General features: G+C 42.3%; 1 protein-coding gene across 6 annotated transcripts; it reads left to right on the top strand.

Moving 5' to 3' along the window:
- Positions 1 to 312: 312 nt before the first annotated feature.
- LOC110496024 (heterogeneous nuclear ribonucleoprotein R) lies at positions 313 to 20,037 on the top strand. Of its 6 annotated transcripts, none has more exons than XM_021571650.2 (11): positions 313 to 420; positions 1,249 to 1,414; positions 1,541 to 1,659; positions 1,806 to 1,913; positions 16,861 to 16,974; positions 17,194 to 17,370; positions 17,638 to 17,773; positions 17,882 to 18,087; positions 18,207 to 18,356; positions 18,452 to 18,573; positions 18,683 to 19,283. In XM_021571650.2, exons 2-11 carry the CDS (start codon positions 1,252 to 1,254, stop codon positions 19,281 to 19,283), a joined length of 1,896 nt encoding a protein of 631 aa, XP_021427325.1. In that variant the 5' UTR covers positions 313 to 420; positions 1,249 to 1,251. The 6 variants fall into 6 exon arrangements, with proteins under 6 accessions (XP_021427325.1, XP_036808404.1, XP_021427323.1 ...); XM_036952509.1 differs by having other exon boundaries at positions 317 to 424; XM_021571648.2 differs by having other exon boundaries at positions 343 to 519; positions 1,222 to 1,414.
- The last annotated feature ends 3,023 nt before the right edge of the window (positions 20,038 to 23,060 follow it).

Here is a 23,060-nt window from a genome sequence, read left to right as displayed (position 1 = left end):
TTCAGGGGTGGCATATTTTTGAAAGTCTTGAGTTTTAAACTGCACACACTCAGCTGTGACAGGAGGACCAATCAAATCAAAACCAGTTCTAACATTGATTACAACAATCACATCTCTTCCTCATGCATTTCAAATAAATCTGATGTCCATCGCCAAGCTCTCATAACGAAATCGGTACAGAATTTGTTTTCACTCATTCTGTTCAGTATGTTTATGCTGTAATTCAATCACAACATTGTGCAGGGTCGAAATCCGAATATGTTCTCATTATGAATTTGGGACTTCTTATTGGTTGAAAATCATGTCAAAATCTGACTAACCACTTCGATTGGTTACGATTGTAAGAGACCATAGTTAGGTTGATGCGTAGTTCTGCGTCGCAGAGTGGTGCTGGCGTTTTGCGAGCGACTGGACAGTCTCGTGGGTAGATTCAACCATACTATTCATATTGGATAACTATTTTGGTTAATTGTTGCAAAATATAGTTTTTCCATACTGTTATTTTCCTGGAGAAGATAGGTAAGCGTTTGCGAATTATTCGTGTTTCACCTCTTGGCGGGTGATTTGTTTGAATTCTGAAAGGTGTCCAACAAGCTAACAAGGCCTTTAGCCAACCCTGCTAGCTAACGTTAGCTATTTGCTCGGCTACGTTTATGAACTTTGATACAGGGTTTTATGTTTTTATGTTGGTATTTCTAACTCTAAACGTTTATTTTTGTGTTTGTAAATATTCCAAAATGTGAATTCAGTCGCATTTGTCTAGCTATGTAGCTAATAACTAGCTAGCTATTGGAAGGGGGCGGGACGGTGCTAGCCAAAAAATACACAGCACCAGCCAAGCTAGCTTCAACAACAAAAAAACTGCTCGCTGAACCAGCTAGCTAGTTTAGTCACTGTTTTTGTTTACTGGCTGTTGGCGTTCGCTAGCTATCGTGCCTGCAATATAAACTTACTGTTCACTTGTCCCAGGTATTTCAGCTTTCAGACCTCATGGTTGCATGCATTAAAATTAATAGTTCTACTTTTCTAATGGATTTATATCTTTGACAATGTGAACTAGCTAGCTGAACTATTTAGAATAATATAATTTACTATTGCAGCAGGACCAAATGTAAACCATGTATGTTACAAAAGTTTGTTCCATACAAGTTGCTAGTGTCTTGATCTGTAAAGGCAGCTGAAACATATGTTCTAATGTGGAACATTCTAACTGAAATCCAGTTTTTGTCTTGTCTATTTTCTCTCAAGAGAATGGCTGCCGACGAGGTGAATGGTAGTTCTGCCCAGGTGAGGGAGGAAGAGGAGCCTATGGAAGTCACTGCCGAATGCGAGCACACGGAGAACTACCAGACACTAATCGATGCCGGACTGCCGCAGAAAGTGGCAGAGAGTCTCGACAACGTATTCTCAACCGGTGGGGAATCTGTCAAACAATAGCTGAGTCTAATCCATTTTCCAAATAAGCGTGATTTTGCTTGAGGTTCCATGAAGTGAAGATAGGCCAGGTTGTAATGGTAGGGATCTGTCTTGTTACCACCAGGGTTGGTGGCATATGCTGACCTGGACGAGAGGGCCATCGATGCTCTGCGGGAGTTCAATGAAGAGGGAGCGCTGTCTGTACTGTTGCAGTTCAAAGAAAGTGACCTGTCCCATGTGCAGGTGAGTAACAGAGGAAGCGGAATGAAAAAGTATGAATTCAAGTCAGTTTGGATGATGAGTCATTAGTCTTAAGAAGTTGGCATGGATGGGTCTATACATCTTCCTCTGCTCATAACTCCAATACTGTGCTGTGGTTTGCTTTCCAGAACAAAAGTGCTTTCCTTTGTGGAGTCATGAAGACTTACAGACAGAGGGAAAAGCAAGGAAATAAAGTACAAGAATCCACCAAGGGGCCTGATGAGTCCAAGATCAAGGTAACATTTATATTTTTGAACGTTGAGTCAGTTGCTTAGATATAACCTGTTCTGTGTGTGCTGGGGTTAAAATTCTCTGTCACTGCGACGGATTTCCATCATATGGATTCTGGAGAGATCATTTTTGACCCACAATAAAAATCTCCAGGTGGGCTGGTTTGGCAATGACTTAGCCTAATAGGCCAACAGAAGCATGTCTGTTCTACAGAGAGAGAAAAACCCTAAATGTATTTTCAATTTTTTTTATTTTCTCTGTTACACTATTGAACTGACATGCATGATTGTTTGCTGATGTTCAGATAAAGGGAATTCAATTGTTTTATAATGCGCACCACCGTGGCAAAGCAATTCAAAGCCTATACTTTATCACTCATGGTGTAACTTTTCAGGGCTGGGTTTCCCAAAACGGATGGACGAAAGATGGCCTTAGTGCGACAATGCGTTTGTGAAACCCAGCTCTGTTCTACCATTTTTGCCATGTAATGTTATTAAAGCAAAATCTGAGAACCTTGTAGTAGAATCGTTTACCTATTTACCTAGTCTACTTGTTGTGTGTTCAATACAGGAGAAATATTTCTCTTGAGGCCCACGGAAATCAGTATTTTTGGGCGCCGATTTAAAAATACATTACATTTTTTAAATATATTTTTATACCTTTTATTTAACTAGGCAAGTCAGTTAAGAACACATTCTCATTTTCAATGACGGCCTAGGAACAGTGGGTTAACTTCTTATGGCTGAGATCCCGTTACCTGGAGCGACTATAACAACATCCAGTGAAAGTACAGGGCGCCATATTCAAAAGAACAGAAATCTCATAATTAAAATTCCTCAAACATACATGTATTTTATATAGTTTTCAAGGTAGTCTTGTTAATCCCACCACAGTGTCCGATTTCAAATAGGATTTACGGGGAAAGCACCACAAACGATTGTTAGGTCACCAACAATTCACTAAAATACACAGCCAATTTTACCAGCCAAAGTAAGAGAGAGAAAGCACAAATGGAGAAAATTAATCACTAACCTTTGATAATCTTCATCAGATGACACTCATAGGACTTCATGTTACACAATACATGCATGTTTTGTTTGATAAAGTTCATATTTATATCAGAAAATCTGAGTTTACATTGGCGCGTTAGATTCACTAGTTCCAAAAACATCCAGTGATTTTGCATTCAATTAAATCATTCAACATAAATACTCATCATAAATGTAGATGATAATACACATGGAATTGTAGATATACCTCTCCTTAATGCAACCGCTGTCAGATTTTTAAAAAGAAACCCGTGCAATCTGAGACGGTGCTCAGAAGTAAAAACACCACAATCGCAAAGATGGCGTCAACATAAACAAGAAATTACATGATAAATATTCCCTTACCTTTGATCTACATCAGAAAGCACTCCAGGAATCCCAGGTCCACAATAAATGTTTGTTTTGTTCGAAAATGTCCGTTATTTATGTCCAAATACCTTCTTTTGTTAGCGCGTTTGGTATACATATCCAAACGCTAATTCTGGTCAGCGTTATATCGGACAAAAACTTCAAAAAGTGATATTACCGGTCGAAGAATCATTTCAAACTAAGTACAGAATCAATCATTAGGATGTTTTTAACATATAGCTTCAATAAAGTTCCAACCGGAGTACTCCTTGTCTTCGTGAGCAATGGAACGCAAGTGACTACCACGAGGAATAAACATGATCAGAAAATGGCTGACTGCCAGACACCTGACTGATTCTGCTATCATTCACTCCCACAACATCATAGAAGCCTCATTATAATTTCTATTGATGGTTGACATCTAGTGGAACCCTTAGGCAGTGCAACATCATTCATATCTCAAGGGGATTTCATTGGGGACTCTGGTGAATACATACAAAGCTCAGATTTCTGACTTCCTGTTTTGAGTTCAACTTAGGAATTTGCCTGCCATATGCATTCTGTTATACTCACAGACAATATTCAAGCAGTTTTAGAAATTTTAGTATCTTCTATCCAATACTACTAATAAAATGCATATATTAGAAACTGAGACTGAGGAGCAGGCCGTTTACTTTAGGCACCTTATTCGTCCAAGCTACTCAACACTGCCCCCCCAGCCATAAAAAGTTAACTGCCTCGTTCAGGGGCAGAACGACAGATTTTCACCTTGTCAGCTCGGGGGAACCAATCTTGCAACGTAACAGTTAACTAGTCCCAACGCAATAACGACCTGCCTCTCTCTCATTGCACTCCACAAGGAGACTGCCTGTTACGCGTATGCAGTAAGCCAAGGTAAGTTGCTAGCTAGCATTAAACTTATCTTTATAAAAAACAATCATAATCACTAGTTAACTACACATGGTTGATGATATTACTAGATATTATCTGACGTGTCCTGCGTTGCATATAATCTGACTGAGCATACAAATATCTGACTGAGCGGTGGTAGGCAGAAGCAGGCGCGTAAACATTCATTCAAACAGCACTTTCGTGCCTTTTGCCAGCAGCTCTTCGTTGTGCGTCAAGCATTGCGCTGTTTATGACTTCAAGCCTATCAACTCCCGAGATGAGGCTGGTGTAACCGAAGTGAAATGGCTAGCTAGTTAGCGCGCATTAATAGCGTTTCAAATGTTATTTGCTCTGAGCCTTCTAGTAGTTGTTCCCCTTGCTCTGCATGGGTAACGCTGCTTTGATGGTGGCTGTTGTCGTTGTGTTGCTGGTTCGAGCCCAGGGAGGAGCGAGGAGAGGGACAGAAACTATACTGTTACACTGGCAATACTAAAGTGCCTATAAGAACATCCAATAGTCAAAGGTTAATGAAATACAAATGGTATAGAGGGAAATAGTCCTATAATTCCTATAATAATTACAACCTAAAACTTCTTTCCTGGGAATATTGAAGACTCATGTTAAATGGAACCACCAGCTTTCATATGTTCTCATGTTCTGAGCAAGGAACCGAAATGTTAGCTTTCTTACATAACACATATTGCACTTTTACTTCTCCAACACTTTGTTTTTGCATTATTTAAACCAAATTGAACATGTTTCATTATTTATTTGAGGCTAAATTGATTTTATTGACGTACTATATTAAGTTAAAATAAGTGTTCATTCAGTATTGTTGTAATTGTCATTATTACAAATACATTTAAAAACAATCGGCCAATTTAATCGGTAACAGCTTTTTTTGGTCCTCCAATAATCGGTATCGGCGTTGAAAAATCATAATCGGTCGACCTCTAATTCATACAAGCAGACGATGCACAAATGGTTTTTTTAAACAGCAATTGGGAGGGGGAAGAGCACTTTTGAAAGCCACTTTGGCCTTTGTTAAGAAAGAGGGGATCCCGGCTTTCCATTGCTACCACGTTTATTTCTTTACTCATACAATTGCGCGTGCCATCGTAAAGAAAATTGCAGTTACAACCGGAGTTTAAAGCATGGTTTAGAGATCTGCTGCGCCCAAAGGGGGCAATGGTGTCTTAAAAGGGCAATGACATACTTTGTAATAGAAACCCCAAAATATTTCTTTGTGAATAACAATTGTAAATAATTATAATTTGAGGCCCTCCTGTTGATCACAGTGATACAATTGAGCTGTTTTAGAGCTAATTTCTTACAATTTAACACATTTTGCCACATTTGGCTAAGTGAAAAAGTTGACATTTTAAAGATAATTTCCTGCAATTCTACATATGGACACTGATAACGTTGATTAAGGCAGCCCTCCGCACCTCTCTGATTTCGAGGGGTTGGGTAAAATGTGGAAAAAACATTTCAGTTGAATGCATTCAGTTGGGCAACTGACTAGATATCCCCTTTCTCTATCTGAGTGACTCACATAACAAAATAAATGGGGACCTGTGCCATGCCAAATACTCCTGAATGCCATATTTTTTTAAATCTTTGATTCTCCCTGACTGTAGTTCTTATTTGGGTGATTTATTATTTCTCAAACATGATCTTAATACACAACATGACCAAAAGTATATGGACGCCTACTCGTTGAACATCTTATTCCAAAATCATGGGCATTAATATGGAGTTGGTCCTCCCCTTTGCCTCTCAAAAACTGTTAACACAAAGTTGAAAGCATAGAATCGTCTAGAATGTCATTGTATGCAGTAGCCTTAAGATTTCCCTTCACTGAAACTAAGGGGCCTAGCCCGAACCATGAAAAACAGCCTCAGACCATTATTCCTCCTCCACCTAACTTTACAGTTGGCACTATGCATTTGGGCAGGTAGTTTTCCTGGCATCCGCCAAACCCAGATTCGTCCGTCAGATTGCCAGATGTTGAAGCGTGACTAATCACTCCAGAGAACGCATTTCCACTGCTCCAATGGCGGCGAGCTTTACCTCACTCCAGCTGGACTGAGTGAGGGCTTGTACGCATGTTGTAAGGCAGGTCCTCACCAGACATCACCGTCGCCTATGGGCACAAACCCACCGTCGCAGGACCAGACAGGACTGGCAAAAAGTGCTCTTCACTGACACGTTGAGTTTTTGTCTCACCAGGGGTGAGGGTTGGATTCACGTTTATCGTTGAAGGAATCAGCGTTACACCAAGGCCTGTCCTCTGGAGCGGGATTGATTTGGAAGTGGAGGGTCTGGGGCGGTGTGTCACAGCATCATCGGACTGAGCTTGTTGTCATTGCAGGCAATCTCAATGCTGTGTGTTACAGGGAAGACATCCTCCCTCATCTGGTACCCTTCCTGCAGGCTCATCCTGACATGACCCACCAGCATGACAATGCCACCAACCATACTGCTCGTTCTGTGTGTGATTTCCTGCAAGACAGGAATGCCAGTGTTCTGCCATGGCCAGCGACGAGCCCGGATCTCAATCCCATTGAGCACGTCTGGGACCTGTTGGATCGGAGGGTGAGGGCTAGGGCCATTCCCTCCAGAAATGTCCGGGAACTTGCAGGTGCCTTGGTGGAAGAGTGGGGTGACATCTCACAGCAAGAACTGGCAAATCTGGTGCAGTCCATGAGGACATGCACTGCAGTACTTAATGTAGCTGGTGGCCACACCAGACACTGGCTGTTACTTTTGATTTTGACCCCCCCCCCCCCCCCCCCCCTTTGTTCATGGACACATTATTCAATTTCTGTTAGTCACATGTCTGTGGAACTTGTTCAGTTTATCTCAGTTGTTGAATCTTGTTATGGTCATACAAATATTTACACATGTTAAGTTTGCTGAAAATAAACGCAGTCGACAGTGAGAGGACGTTTCTTTTTTATTCTGATTTTATATTGTCCTGCTACTAACAGGGTTAATAATATATCTGTGAGAATATCCAACAGGCTTTCTAAATAAATGTTTTATTTTCAAATATTGTAAATTGAGTTAGGAAAAGTGCCATTCTTGAACATGGGGTGAGACATTTGTTACTAATTTGTAAATAAATCCAGTTTATTTAGAAATATTTCTGTTTTTAGAGGGAGAAAAACCAAAAACCTACATTCATCTCATGGGTCTCCCAGTCGAAGGCGGCAGGGGTATTGAACCAGCATCTGTAGCAACACAGCATGCACTGCCTTAGACCATTGCGCCACTCAGGCACTGTACAACATGACCGGTCGGGAGTGGGCTACAGTACTACAGTAAGAGCAAAATAATCCTAATAAAAGAATAAGAACCTTAGTGTAACAACAGTAAGTAATACTGAAGACCAACTCCTCCTTGCGCTGGTCTGGAGCAATGAAGTGGTGACGCAGGGTAATGAACTAAACCACATATTACCTCTTAAGTCCTGCTGCGTAAGTTCGCAACTTTTAAAGGAGGAACCACTGTAGCCTATTGCTATGTGTGCATTGCTGCGCTCATATTGTGAAGAAATAGCCTAGTAGTTTATCAATCCTTTTAGGCTAAATGTTCTGATCTGTTGCATCAGCCTCGTTGCTTTTAAAAGTGTTTTTTATATACACTGGTTGTATGAATTTGAAATCTGTCGTTCAACAACTGTCCCGGTCTGTTTTGGAATATGTATTTCTCACACAGAATGACAAGCTGACCAATAGAATAGGTCAACTTTTGTATTATCAGGTATAGTAGAGTCACATAGGCTAGTGCTTTTGCTGTTCGTTACTCATCTTGTTGGCTTAGAAAGTAGATGTGAACAGTTCTAACGTCTTCAATATGCGCCTCGGGGGCTTTGAAAGTCAGGTCATGGCTCACATCAACACCATCATCCCCGAAACCCTAGACCCACTCCAATTTACATACTTCCTCAACCGATCCACTGACGACGCAATCTTGATTGCTCTCAACACTGCCCTTTCCCACCTGGACAAAAGGAACACCAATGTGAGAATGCTATTCATTGACAATAGCTCAGCGTTCAACACCATAGTACTCTCAAAGCACATCACTAAGCTAAGGACCCGGAGACTAAACATCTCCTTCTATAACTGGATCCCATCTGCCACGCTGATCCTTAACACGGGAACAGCATCAAGGGTGGGTGCTTAGTCCCCTCCTGTACTCCCTGTTCACCCATGACTGTGTGGCTAAGCACGACTCCAACACCATTAAGTTTACTGACGACACACGGTGTTAGGCCTGATCACCGACAACGATGAGACTGCCTATATGGAGGAGACCTGAGAGACCTGTAAGTGTGGTGCCAGGACAACAACCTCTCCCTCAATGTGAGCAAGACAAAGAAGCTGATCGTGGACTACAGGAAAAGGAGGGCCGAGCACGCACCCATTCTCATCAACAGGGCTGTAAGTGGAGCAGGTTGATCTCTTCAAGTTCCTTGGTGTCCACATCACCAACAAACTATCATGGTCCAAACCCACCAAGACAGCCGTGAAGAGGGCATGACAACGCCTATTCCCCCTCGGGAGACTGAAAAGATTTGGCACGGGTCCTCGGATCCTCAAGGTTCTACAGCTGCACCATCGAGATTCCTGACTGGTTCCATTACCGCATGGCAACTGCTTGGCCTTCGACCGCAAGGCGCTATAGAGGGTAGTGCGTACGGCCCAGTATCACTGCCATCCAGGACCTCTATACCAGGCGGTGTCAGAGGAAGGCCCTAAAAATTGTCAGACTCCAGCCACCCTAGTCATAGGCTGTTCTCTCTGCTGCATAGGGTTGCACATTTTGGGAAATATTCAGAGGTGGAAACTTTCTGTGGGAAAATATTGGATTTAACTGGAATATATGGGAATTAATACCATTTATAAATGTAGATGTTTTTTGCATTGGATATACAGTGCCTTGCGAAAGTATTCGCCCCCCTTGAACTTTGCGACCTTTTGCCACATTTCAGGCTTCAAACATAAAGATATAAAACTGTGTTTTTTTTTTAGAAGAATCAACAACAAGTGGGACACAATCATGAAGTGGAACGACATTTATTGGATATTTCAAACTTGAACAAATCAAAAACTGAAAAATTGGGCGTGCAAAATTATTCAGCCCCCTTAAGTTAATACTTTGTAGCGCCACCTTTTGCTGCGATTACAGCTGTAAGTCGCTTGGGGTATGTCTCCATCAGTTTTGCACATCGAGAGACTGACATTTTTTTCCCATTCCTCCTTGCAAAACAGCTCGAGCTCAGTGAGGTTGGATGGAGAGCATTTGTGAACAGCAGTTTTCAGTTCTTTCCACAGATTCTCGATTGGATTCAGGTCTGGACTTTGACTTGGCCATTCTAACACCTGGATATGTTTATTTTTGAACCATTATGTTTTGGATCATTGTCTTGTTGGAAGACAAATCTCCGTCCCAGTCTCAGGTCTTTTGCAGACTCCATCAGGTTTTCTTCCAGAATGGTCCTGTATTTGGCTCCATCCATCTTCCCATCAATTTTAACCATCTTCCCTGTCCCTGCTGAAGAAAAGCAGGCCCAAACCATGATGCTGCCACCACCATGTTTGACAGTGGGCATGGTGTGTTCAGGGTGATGAGCTGTGTTGCTTTTACGCCAAACATAATGTTTTGCATTGTTGCCAAAAAGTTCAATTTTGGTTTCATCTGACCAGAGCACCTTCTTCCACATGTTTGGTGTGTCTCCCAGGTGGCTTGTGGCAAACTTTAAACAACACTTTTTATGGATATCTTTAAGAAATGGCTTTCTTCTTGCCACTCTTCCATAAAGGCCAGATTTGTGCAATATACGACGACTGATTGTTGTCCTATGGACAGAGTCTCCCACCTCAGCTGTAGATCTCTGCAGTTCATCCAGAGTGATCATGGGCCTCTTGGCTGCATCTCTGATCAGTCTTCTCCTTGTATGAGCTGAAAGTTTAGAGGGACGGCCAGGTCTTGGTAGATTTGCAGTGGTCTGATACTCCTTCCATTTCAATATTATCGCTTGCACAGTGCTCCTTGGGATCTTTAAAGCTTGGGAAATCTTTTTGTATCCAAATCCGGCTTTAAACTTCTTCACAACAGTATCTCGGACCTGCCTGGTGTGTTCCTTGTTCTTCATGATGCGCTCTGCGCTTTTAACGGACCTCTGAGACTATCACAGTGCAGGTGCATTTATACGGAGACTTGATTACACACAGGTGGATTGTATTTATCATCATTAGTAATTTAGGTCAACATTGGATCATTCAGAGATCCTCACTGAACTTCTGGAGAGTTTGCTGCACTGAAAGTAAAGGGGCTGAATAATTTTGCACGCCCAATTTTTCAGTTTTTGATTTGTTCAAGTTTGAAATATCCAATAAATGTCGTTCCACTTCATGATTGTGTCCCACTTGTTGATTCTTCACAAAAAAATAGTTTTATATCTTTGTTTGAAGCCTGAAATGTGGCAAAAGGTCGCAAAGTTCAAGGGGGCCGAATACTTTCGCAAGGCACTGTATTTACCGTATCATATGGAGACAAACATAAACCTTTTACCTTATCATAAGTAGACAAAATTGCAAATTATTAAATCCTTCCACTAGAAGAAAAAACTACATTTAGTTACAAATTGAACTTTAATTAAATGAGTTGACTCCTCACATGGGATGATTTCACTGAACAAAAGGGAATATTAAATTATCCCCAATGATCCATCGCATCTCAGAAAATTGTAAAATTATAGTCTAGAAACTAAATATTTTGTTACCTTCCTTTCAGGCTTCCATGTCTTCAACCTGGACGTTCTCAATGTCCACCTCTTGAACATCACACTGAGGCCTCATCTTCACAATCACTTTCTAACCTTGTTGAGGATGGCTTGTCAGGCTCAAAAAGCCAAACAATTTGCCCGGATAACCACCAATTTTTTAACCTTTGTATTGGTCAGCCTGTTGCCTGCTTTGGTGTGTGTGTGTGCTTCCAAACAAGGACCAATTGCTCTCTGAGGCGGCTGATGTTGGTGGGATTTGGAGGATGATGGAGGCAACGGGGGAAAGAGACTCAGATTTACAAAGTCCCTTCCACCAGGTGTCTGATTAGATATCAAATCTATTTATATAGCCCTTCGTACATCAGCTGATATCTCAAAGTGCTGTACAGAAACCCAGCTTAAAACCCCAAACAGCAAGCAATGCAGGTGTAGAAGCACGGTGGCTAGGAAAAACTCCCTAGAAAGGCCAAAACCTAGAGAGGAACCAGGCTATGAGGGATGGCCAGTCCTCTTCTGGCTGCGCTGGGTGGAGATTATAACAGAACCTGGCCAAGATGTTCAAATGTTCATAAATGACTGGCATGGTCAAATAATAATAATCACAGTAGTTGTCGAGGGTGCAGCAAGTCAGCACCTCAGGAGTAAATGTTAGTTGTTTTTTCATAGCCGATCATTAAGAATATCTCTACCACTCCTGCTGTCTCTAGAGAGTTGAAAACCGCAGGTCTGGGACAGGTAGCACGTCCGGTGAACAGGTCAGGATTCCATAGAAGAACAGTTGAAACTGGAGCAGCAGCACGGCCAGGTGGACTGGGGACCGCAAGGAGTCATCATGCCAGGTAGTCCTGAGGCATGGTCCTACGGCTCAGGTACTCAGAGAGAGAGCAAGAAAGAGAGAATTAGAGCATACTTACATTCACACAGGACACCGGATAAGACAGGAGAAGTACTCCAGATATAACAGACTGACCCTAGCCCCCTTAGACATAAACTACTGCAGCATAAATACTGGAGGCTGAGACAGGGGTCAGGAGACACTGTGGCCCCATCCAATGATACCCCTGGACAGGGCCAAACAGGAAGGATATGTTGGCATGACTGCCATATTGCATCTCCATCCCAAATCCCTTGCTTGGAGGTGTACTTCGCCAGACTGCCAAGAACCTTGCCCTCATCCAGGCCAAGGTGGTGAGACATGGTAGTGATGACACCATAGGCCTTTTTGATCTCTGCACCAGACAGGATGTTCTTGTCAGAATATTTGGTTCAACATGTACGCTGAGGCGTGTATGGGCTTCAGGCATAAGTCTTAATGCTTTTTGATGTATATCAGAACTGCAGTTTCCTCTGCTTGGAACAACAGTGAAGTGGGCAGGGCAGTACGGATTTCTTCTCTTAAATCTGCAAGCAGAGTCTGAACATCAGACAGGATGGCATTGTCTCCCTCAATCCGTGCAGTGGCTACTGCTATAGGTTTCTGGAGTTTCAGGCAGCCTACCACTCTCTCCCAAAATACACCATCCAGGAGGATCGTCTTGATGGGGCTGTCCATATCGGCAGACTGTGATATGGCCATTTCTTGGAAAGACTCCTTCCCCTCCAGGAGACTGTCAAACATGATGACAACACCACTCCAACAGGTGTTGCTGGGCAGCTTCAGGGTGGTGCTCTTATTCGTCTCACTTTGCTTGGTGAGGTAGATTGCTGCTATATCTTGATGACCCTTCACATACCTAATAATTTCCTTGCCGCTCTTGTAGAGTGTATCCATTGTTTTCAGTTCCATGATGTCCTTGAGGAGCAGATTCAATACATGAGCAGCACAGCCAATGGGTGTGATGTGAGGGTAGGACTCCTCCTCTTTAGACCAAGCAGCCTTCATGTTTGTAGCATTGTCTGTCACCAGTGCAAATACCTTCTGTGGTCCAAGGTCATTGACTGCCTTCAGCCCATCTGCAATGTAGAGACCGGTGTGTCTGTTGTGCCTTGTCTGTGCTCTTGTTGAGTGGTGAAGATGTAGTTAATTATTCCTTGCCCACAAACATTCAACCACCCATCAGAGAGAGTCTGCTTTCTCTATGATTTGCTTAACCTTTACTTTGAACTCTGAACCCGGCATCCAGCAAATGAGTAGAAAAGGCATGTCTGGTTGGAGGGGTGTATGCTGGGCGAAGAACATTCAGAAATCACTTCCAATACACATTGCTTGTGAGCATCAGAGATGAACCAGTTGCATTCACAGCTCGAGCAAGACATTCATCAGCATTTCTCTGACTACGTTCCTCCATTGAGTAAAAAAAAAACGTCTGATTCCAGGAGGACCATGAGGTGCTGCTATCGATAAGGTGCCTGATTCATAATTTTCACCTCGAATGGAAGTAGAGAGACTTAGTCAAAGTTTCTTGTTGAGCACTGAGGGAACATTATGCACTTGGCCAGATGATTCTACATCTTTGTTGCATTCTTCACATATGATTTGGCACAGTATTTGCAAATGTACAGAGCTTTTCCTTCTACATCAGCTGCAAAGAAATGTCTCCAAACATCAGATAGTGCCTGTGGAATTTTCCTGAAAAGAGAAAAAACTACAATTCTATGTACAGATAAATAGTTAAGCAGTTAGATTAAACCACTCCTTTATTTTAAAATGAAACATGTATAGAAACGTGAATTAACACTCCTCAGTTAGCAGGCTCAAGCAAGCTAAAACCCACATGGTAGCAAAAACCAACTTGCAGAAATTGTTAACAAGTTTGAATTGATTTAAACACACTTTGCTTTAGGCTACTATTTACTAGTTTACAAAAAATCATGTCATATAAAATACACTCACCACCCAGTATTGTAATCAAAACTTACCAGAAAGCATTTAGTCCTTGGCTCAGTATAGTAGTGTGGGTTCAATAGCATCTCATTAGTGTGCACGATCTTGAGAATCAGCTGCACAAGTGATGGAAGAATGCACTGTGCATGCAGAGGGTTGCAATTCCATTGAGTTGGGGATAGTTTAACAAAAATATGCCGCAAGACCTAGAATTGCTTTGTGTATCCCACAAAAAAAGGTTCACTGTTGTAAGCAAACTTTTTTTTAACGAATTTAAGCAAAATTCCCGGGCTTAACTTCCCATGGCAAATTTAGGGAAATTTACTGGAGCGTTTCCGACCCTTTGCAACCCTACTGCTTACCACACGGAAAGCGGTACCCTAGCGCCAAGTCTAGGTCCAAAAGGCTTCTTAACAGCTTCTACCCCTAAGACTGCTAATCAAATGACGTGAATCCAACATGGAATTTCACTTCTTGAGTTAATAGGCTATTTACTGTATTGCGAAAGTTAGTGTTTGGTTGTCAACTCAACCAAATATCAACATTTGAAGAAGATTGACTGTCTGGCTTTAATTCATTTGTAATAAAAATGTACACGTCTCCTTCTAAACAAAATCTAAGTTAAAGAATGGAACTAAATAAAGTTAGACTTTATTACTTTAAGTTTGATTTATTCCTTTTCTTTAACTTAGATTTTTTGTTGCGATAGAGAGGTGACTACAATATATTAGTTATTAACTTAAAGATTACATTTGAAATCAGCCTAAGATTGGAACCCTAGGCCTATACACTACCATTCAAAAGTTTGGGGTCACATAGAAATGTTCTTGTCTTTGAAAGAGATGCAACAAAAAAAAAGTCAATTTTTAAAATAACATCATGTTAATGTTGTAAATGACTTGTAGCTGGAAATGGCATATTTTTTTATGGAATATCTACATAGGTGTACAGAGGCCCATTATCAGCAACCATCAATCCTGTTTTCCAATGGCACGTTGTTAGCTAATCCAAGTTTATAATTTTAAAAGGCAAATTGATCATTAGACAATCCTTTTGCAATTGTTAGCACAGCTGAAAACTGTTGTCCTGATTTAAAGAAGCAATAAAACTGTCCTTCTTTAGACTAGGTGAATATCTGGAGCATCAGCGGGTTTTCTTACAGGCTCAAAATGGCCAGAAACACAACTTTCTTCTGAAACTCGTCAGTCTATTCTTGTTTTGAGAAATGAAGGCTATTCCATGCGAGAAATTGGCAAGAAACTGAAGATCTCGTGCAAAACTGTGTACTACTGCCTTCACAGAACAGCGAAAACTGTCTCTAACCAGAATAGAAAGAGGAGTGGGAGGCCCCAGTGCACAACTGAGTAAGATAACAAGTACATTATTGTCTAGTTTGAGAAACAGACGCTTCACAAGTCCCTAACTGTTAGCTTCATTAAATAGTACCCGCAAAACACCAGTCTCAACGTCAACAATGAAGAGGCGACTCCGGGATGCTGGCTTTCTAGACAGAGTTGCAAAGAAAAGGCCTTATCTCAGACTGGCCAATAAAGATTACCATGGGAAAAAGAACACTGGAGGAAAAGTGTTATGGACAGACAAATCTGTGTGAGGTGTTTGGATCACAAAGAAGAACATTTGTGAGACGCAGAAAAATGAAGATGCTGGAGAAGTGCTTGACGCCATCTGCCTCCACCATGCCTGACAATGTGAGGGTTTGGGGGTGCTTTGGTGGTGGAAAAGTGGGAGATTTGTACAGGGTACAAGGATCATAGAAAAAGGAAACCACTCCATTTTGCAAAGCCAAGCCATACCCTGGGGACGGTGCTTAATTGGAGCCAATTTCCTCCTACAACAGGACAATGACCCAAAGTGCAGGACCTATTTAGGGATAAAGCAGTCGACTGGTATTCTGTCTATAACGGAGTGGCCAGCACAGTCACCGGATCTCAACCCTATTGAATGGTTTGGGAGCAACTTGACCGTATGGTACCTAAGCAGTGCCCATCAAGCCAATCCAACTTGTGGGAGGTGCTTCAGGAAGCATGGGGTGATATCTCTTCAGATGACCTCAAATTGACAACTAGAATGCCAAAGGCCTGCAAGTCTAATTGCTGCAAATGGAGGATTCTTTGACGAAAGCAAAGTTTGGACGTAGCGTCTTTTTTTTATTTTTTTGTTGAACTCTGGATTGAATTGAACTTTTGAGGACTTCGCAAATGCTATATACCCCTAAATAGTATAATTTGATGATATGACTTATAAAGTATGGTTCCATTTCATTTGCTCTGTTAAAGCTACACTTTTGGAATGACTTTGATGGCAGTAATGAATATATGGAACATTGACCTGACCCATGTGAGTTAAAGATCTGTCATTCTCATTGAAATGGAGCAGTAGATCGTTTCTAAGCGCTATTTCGTTTTTGCGTGTCTTACTTTCGGTTTTGTACACCAGCTGATAGTACAATAGTTTTGGTTATTGAATATATATTTCATAGCGGTTTAGATGATTCTCTACATTTGCTGGTTTTGTCACAAGCTGAAATGAAGGGAACTGCATATTGCACCGTTTTGCAAGATCTGTCAATCAGTCTCACGATAGCACATTGATAGTCGGTGACATATCAAAGCCAAATATGGATGAGCTTGGTTAACACCCTTCATGGGAGACCCAAAGGGATAGCTGTAGAGACCAACTTTCCCATATGAGGTGCTTTCCAGCATATTGTTTTGTTCTTTCTTATAGTGGATATAACGTTAAAGATCTGACATGTTTGAAAGATGCAGATTCAACACTTTATACAAGGCTTATCTATGTTGAAAATTGGTAACCATGGTGACAATTCTGTGGTTATGAAGTTTCGCGCTCAAACGTGGATTTTCCTCATCACTGTTGACAAATTACTTTGAAACAATGTTGCTTTAACCAGTTTGTGCCCAGTGGGAAGTTTCCGTCATGGGATTTTTGGGGGCTTTGTGTGTGCGTGTGTGCCCAATCATGTGGTGTAGTGGTTATGCTGACGTCTACGTGTTCCCCAGGCTCTGCTGGAGCGGACAGGATACACCCTGGACGTAACTACAGGACAGAGGAAATACGGCGGGCCTCCACCAGAGGAAGTGTTCCAAGGAGCACAGCCTGGGATTGGAACTGAGGTAAAGCTGCCGGAGAAGTAACATTATTTGAAAGGGTCATCGTGGCAAAGCCTTTGACGGATGTAGAGAAGAGAGGCATTTGAAAGACTGTGGCCCCAAGGATGTCAACAGAGACGTTTACAGCAACACTACAGCAGTCTTCCCCTGCTAAAGTATCAAAGGAGCTCATCTGATCACATTGTGGAACCCTCACTGATCTAGTCTCTTTTCTGAGTTCAGGTGTTTGTGGGAAAGATCCCCAGAGATCTGTATGAAGACGAGCTGGTGCCACTGTTTGAAAAGGCGGGCCCTATCTGGGACCTGAGGCTAATGATGGACCCTCTGTCTGGTCAGAACCGGGGCTACGCCTTCATCACCTTCTGCGGCAAGGATGCTGCAGCTGAGGCTGTGAAACTTGTAAGTCCCTACACTCAGTCAAGTCTTCACAGAACCAAGGGTCTGGTTTCCCGGACACAGATGAAGCCTAGACCTGGACTAAAAATCACCTTCAATAGAGAATCTCCATTGAATGTGTTTGGTTTTTTTGTGGTCTAGGGCTAGGCTTAATCTGTGTCTGGGGAAACCAGCGCAAGATGTGATAAATTTCATTTTGGACCAGTCATAGGACCTTCTCCAGCTTCCATATCAACCCTGCAAAGCAATCTTTCCTCTTCTTGTTTTCAGTGTGATAACTATGAAATCCGGTCTGGGAAGTACCTTGGAGTGTGCATATCTGTAGCAAACAACCGCCTGTTTGTTGGATCAATCCCAAAGAACAAGACCAGAGAGAGCATATTGGAGGACTTTGGCAAAGTCACAGGTCAGATTTATTTAGGTTTAGGTCAATTTAGGTTTACGTTCTATGTTCTGTGGTTTATCATTAGTCAGATATCAGTCATGTGACGCAGGTCTCTCGTTCTTCCTCCAGAGGGGCTTCAGGAAGTGATTCTCTACCACCAGCCTGACGACAAGAAGAAGAATCGTGGCTTCTGTTTCCTCGAGTACGAGGACCACAAGTCTGCAGCCCAGGCCCGCCGCCGCCTCATGAGCGGCAAGGTGAAGGTTTGGGGGAACCCGGTCACTGTTGAGTGGGCCGATCCGGTCGCTGAGCCCGATCCGGATGTCATGGCTAAGGTGAGTCCTGGCTCGCTTGCTCTCACAATCCCACTCACTTTCATTTTTCTTATCTTACAATAAACTCTTTCTGCATAAACAGATCAATATGGAGTGAATTGTAATGTTTGTGTCATCAGGTGAAAGTCCTATTTGTCAGGAAGCTCGCCACCCCGGTCACAGAAGAGCTACTGGAGAAGACCTTCTCTGCGTTTGGAAAGTTGGAGCGGGTGAAGAAGCTCAAAGACTATGCCTTTGTCCACTTTGAGGACAGGGATGCAGCTGTGAAGGTGGGTTACTCTCGGTAAAAACATACTCCTGTTTTTGTAGTTTTTTTTTTTTAACCTTGCTTCGTATGTGTTAACATTTTTGCTGCTTTTCTCAGGCAATGGCAGAAATGAATGGGAAGGAGCTTGGGGGAGAGGAGATTGAGATAGTCCTAGCCAAGCCCCCAGACAAGAAGAGGAAAGAGCGGCAGGCTCATCGCCAGACCACCAGAAACCCAGGGTGAGGCCACGGAGAGAGACTGTGCTTGACTGATTTCTGTTATCTAGTTGAGTAGATCTCCCATCATGGGATTGCATTGAAGCTGATGTGTTGTTCCTGTATTCTGCAGGTATGATGACTATTACTACTACCCACCGCCACGCATGCCTCCACCAGGTAGGGGCAGGGGCCGTGGTGGCCGTGGGGGCTATGCCGCCTACCCCCCAGACTACTACAGCTATGAGGACTACTACGATGACTACTATGACTATCACGACTACCGTGGGGGTTACGAGGACCCCTACTACGGTTACGACGACGTGTACAGCATGAGGGGCCGTGGCAGCCGGCCAAGCAGGGGAGGTCCGCCCCCACCCAGGGCCCGCGGAGCACCACCCACACGAAGCCGAGGGGGCTATGCCCAGAGGGGGCCACCAATCGGCGGGCCCAGGGGTGGCAGAGGGGGCCGGGGGGGACCCTTCCAGCCACAGAGGGGCCGCGGTACCCGAGGAGCCAGAGGGAACCGCGGGGGCAATGTGGGAGGGAAGAGGAAGGCGGATGTCTTCAACCAGCCTGACTCCAAACGCCGGCAGACCAACCAGCAGAACTGGGGGTCTCAGCCCATCGCCCAGCAGCCCCTGCAGCAAGGGGCCGACTATTCCGGTAACTATGGTTACAGTAATGACACCCTGGAGTTTTCACAGGATTCTTATGGGCAGCAGTGGAAGTAGACGCGTCACAATCGTTATTTGGCAAAATAAAATTAAAATACAGAAAAAAAACGTAAGGAGTTTGGCAACACTTTTTTTTTTTTTTTTTTATGCCTCACGGGGAAAAAATATTTCACTGAGAGAGAAAATGGACAGACCCCCAGAATTGGCACAACATGATTGGCTGGAATAGTATTTTGGCCTGAAGATGTGAATGTAACCATTTTGCTGAATCATTTCTTACGGTTACATGTGCGTTTTAAGACATACCCCCCCATCACTTTTACCTTCCAACATTTTGTTTCTTTTAAAGCCAACAATGAGCATTTTAAATGTGGACATTCATTTTCAAAAGTCTGAGAGGCTGTTAAAATCATGATATTGCCTTGCAGGAAAGTTTGTGTCCAAGCCCCTTCCTCCCCTACCTATGTTCCCCTTATTTCTGTTTTCTAACAGTAGCATAGGGACTTGCTTGTAAATAGTTGCTTATGGCTAGAGCTTCATATACATTTTTTTGCCGTGATGGAGAAAATCCACAGGAAGGAGAGAATGTAAACGTTTTGTAATGTTGAAAGTGTATGTCTAGCATTTCTAGAGGTAGATCAATTGTGTTTTTTAAAACTGATATTATTATATAACTTCCTATGTTTTCTTTAAACTTGCCCGTTAGAATTTGGTTTGGCTTACCTTAAAAGCCATAGCAGTTTGTTCTCGTGATGTTTGTATTTATAACTTTTACCTTTGTTCCATTTCAATAAAACTCAGTTGAGAATCATTCAGTTGTCAGGTAACTTCAAATTCAATGGTGTCATTCAGTCTACTTCAAATTTCACAGTTGAAACAAGATTTTGTCTGCTTTTTTTCTCCAATAATAAATCAAGAGACAATGAAATTGTCATACCAAAATAATGGATGACAGAGAGCACAAATGTTTGAATGACTGAAAAAAAAAAAAAACGAACACTTTCTTTTCCAGGATATCCCACCCTCTTATGATCTGATGAAAGTTAAAAGATATACAAATGAAATTAACATTATAGTTGCACATTTGTATACCGATGCAGATTTTTTTATCTTGTACATTGGACTCAACATCAAGACCAGAACAACTAATAATTTAAATGCACTCTCCTTCCCTGAAGGCATTGGGTCAGTTGCAACTCACCTCTCAAACACCATGAGGCCCAATTTACACAGTTAAAAAAATAAACAATTTATCAGAAGTAATGTTTGTGCTGCTGTAGCAATGACCCTTCAAGCCCTGCTGTCTTTCCATAGCAACATGCTAATAGCAAATGCCTTTGGTCCCATGACTATTATTTGTCATTTGTTTTGTCCTTTTATTCAAACTTACCCAGGTGGTGAAGCGAGAGCTGCATCGCTTGAGTGAGGACCGTACTCACCCTGAACTGTGTTCCTTACAAAAGGCCCGGGTGAGCTAGTTTAGAGTACTATTTCTCCTCGCCTACAACTGCGGCTAAAATCAAAGGGGGCAATTTCCAGCTAAAGTCATGCCACGCTTGTTATTGTTGCTGATAATATACTACTGTGAATTATGTAGGTTCTACATTTTAAATGTATTATTTTTGTGGGTCTCAATGACAACCCTTGCATCCTCAAACTAGGGTAATGAAGCTTCTATATAATTGCATTGTTATTGGAACTCTAGACAACTTCAAATCTGGAGAAGGTAATTATCGTCCCCCTTACTTGGGAGTTAGCCTAGTCATCCTGATTGGCCAAGGTGTGGTAGGTCACAGTAGTATTAAAGCCATTTGACCACATTACTCTGAAGCAGATTAGACCTATTAATTCATGGAATGAAATGGACAAAAGCAGACAGTCAGATTCTAGGCTTTTTATGAAGGACATGGGTCTAAACCTCCAAACCAAATGAACACCTGTCACTTATGCTCCGTCTAAAATGGCACCCAATTCACTACTTTTTAAACAGCCAATAGGGCCCTGGTCAATAGCAGTGCACTACATAGGGAATAGAGTGCCATTTGGGACACAGCAGTGCACTACATAGGGAATAGAGTGCCATTTGGGACACAAGCCTTAGCTACACCCCATTGTGATAATTGCTTGAACTGTCCCCATGCCACATTCTTTTGAAAAAGGATTTCCTTTCTTAATCTCAAATCAACTTTCTCGAGGAAAGTGAAGGGACTAGAATTCCTTTTTATTTTTTTCCCCTCTGACTAAGCATATGTTTTATTGGGCAATTAGAAACTCTGACATTGACCTTCTGTATGATGGATACCTGTTCCTACTGTGGTAATTGATAACACTGATCCCAATGTATTTCAAGATTACAATTTAGTCGACGGCTGGGCAAGCGATAGAACAAGATGGTGCCTGGAAATTGGGCAGTGTATTTGTTTCACAGATGTGCCTTATCTCACAAGCAAATGTGATTAATGTTGCCAACAATTTAGCATTGTATTAATGTCTAATCAAAGGTATATTCAAATGATGCTATTTAATAAGAGTTGTGTGTTATATGTTGCTTCTGTCACCAGAGTGTAGGGGAGCTGCCCTCAAGCTAGCCCTCACCCTGTCCTACCTGTGGACCAGTTAGGTTGGGCTTATACAAATGGAGTAGACTTATGGGTAAGGTGTAATTTGTTCCAATTATATTCTGTTGTGTATTATTCATCTATAACATTTGAAATCGGAGCCCTTAATTTATATTACATTATTTTATAAGTAAATCCATTGAAGATGCTCTGAGATGTGATGTCAATCATTCACTGATATTTGCCTATAATATTCTAGTAGGATTCCATTGATAACCTAGCATTCCATATATATTTTTTAACGATTCTATTGAGGTGTTGCTGAACTTGTGCTTTGTTTCACAGGAATGTCTGATATTGGTTGAGAATGCTTTCTCTGTGGCCCTTTTACAGCTCTCCCCCTAAGGAGACCTCTGTTATTTCCCCCAAACTTTCAGCCTGGGCCACAGTGGGCAAAGACACCTCCCCTGATGAACTCTTGGCATATTTGCGAGCCCAGGCTGATGAAGACTCCATGGCTACTCTACTACATTGATCTTCCTGTCCCCATACCTCTTGTCTCTAATGTCATAGAATGGAAGGTGAAAATAATATTTAATTTCTTCAATATAAAATCTTTATTTTACATATATTTTCTTTTGGACAGTTGCACTGATTATTCTGTTGATTTTGATGTGTCCACATACCTATGCAGAAGTGGTTAGAGGCAGACTCCCTGTCTAAGCAGCTACATCAAGGCCTGGACCTTACGGAGAGCCTGGCTGCACGGGTGAGGGAGGCCATCCAGCGCCTAGAGACTCTGGAGTAGGCCAAGAGAGCCGCCCGGGGCTGGCACTGTCACCACCCACTGTCGCTCCTCCACCTGTCACCCTGAAGACAGCCTGCTGGACCCTAGCAGACAAATTAAATATGAGAGGAAAGTTGGACCATGTTTTGCTTTGACCATTTAGGCAGACCTATTTTATTTTTGTTGAAGTAAATTGACTCTTGTTATACTTCGGGATTTCAAGACTGGTGTTGAGGTATGTGAAAGGTGGGATATGACTTTGCAAAAAAGTGACAGTGCCCTTTTCGATTGAACATGTACTCCTTAATAACACAGGGTCCTGTGTGGCTTAGTTGGTAGAGCATGGTGCTTGCGTTTGATTCCCATGGGGGACCAGTACAAAAAAAATTATGCACTCGCAACTCGTAAGTTGCTCTGTATAAGAGCATCTGCCCAATGACTAAAATGTGAATCACTTACCTAGCATTACATTACAATAGGGGTTGAGGT

The sequence above is a fragment of the Oncorhynchus mykiss genome, chromosome 18 (genome assembly GCF_013265735.2).
Source record: "Oncorhynchus mykiss isolate Arlee chromosome 18, USDA_OmykA_1.1, whole genome shotgun sequence".
NCBI classification, from domain to species: Eukaryota; Metazoa; Chordata; class Actinopteri; order Salmoniformes; family Salmonidae; genus Oncorhynchus; species Oncorhynchus mykiss.
Note: the sequence above shows the minus strand (reverse complement) of the source record. Positions and strands in the feature narration are given on the sequence as shown.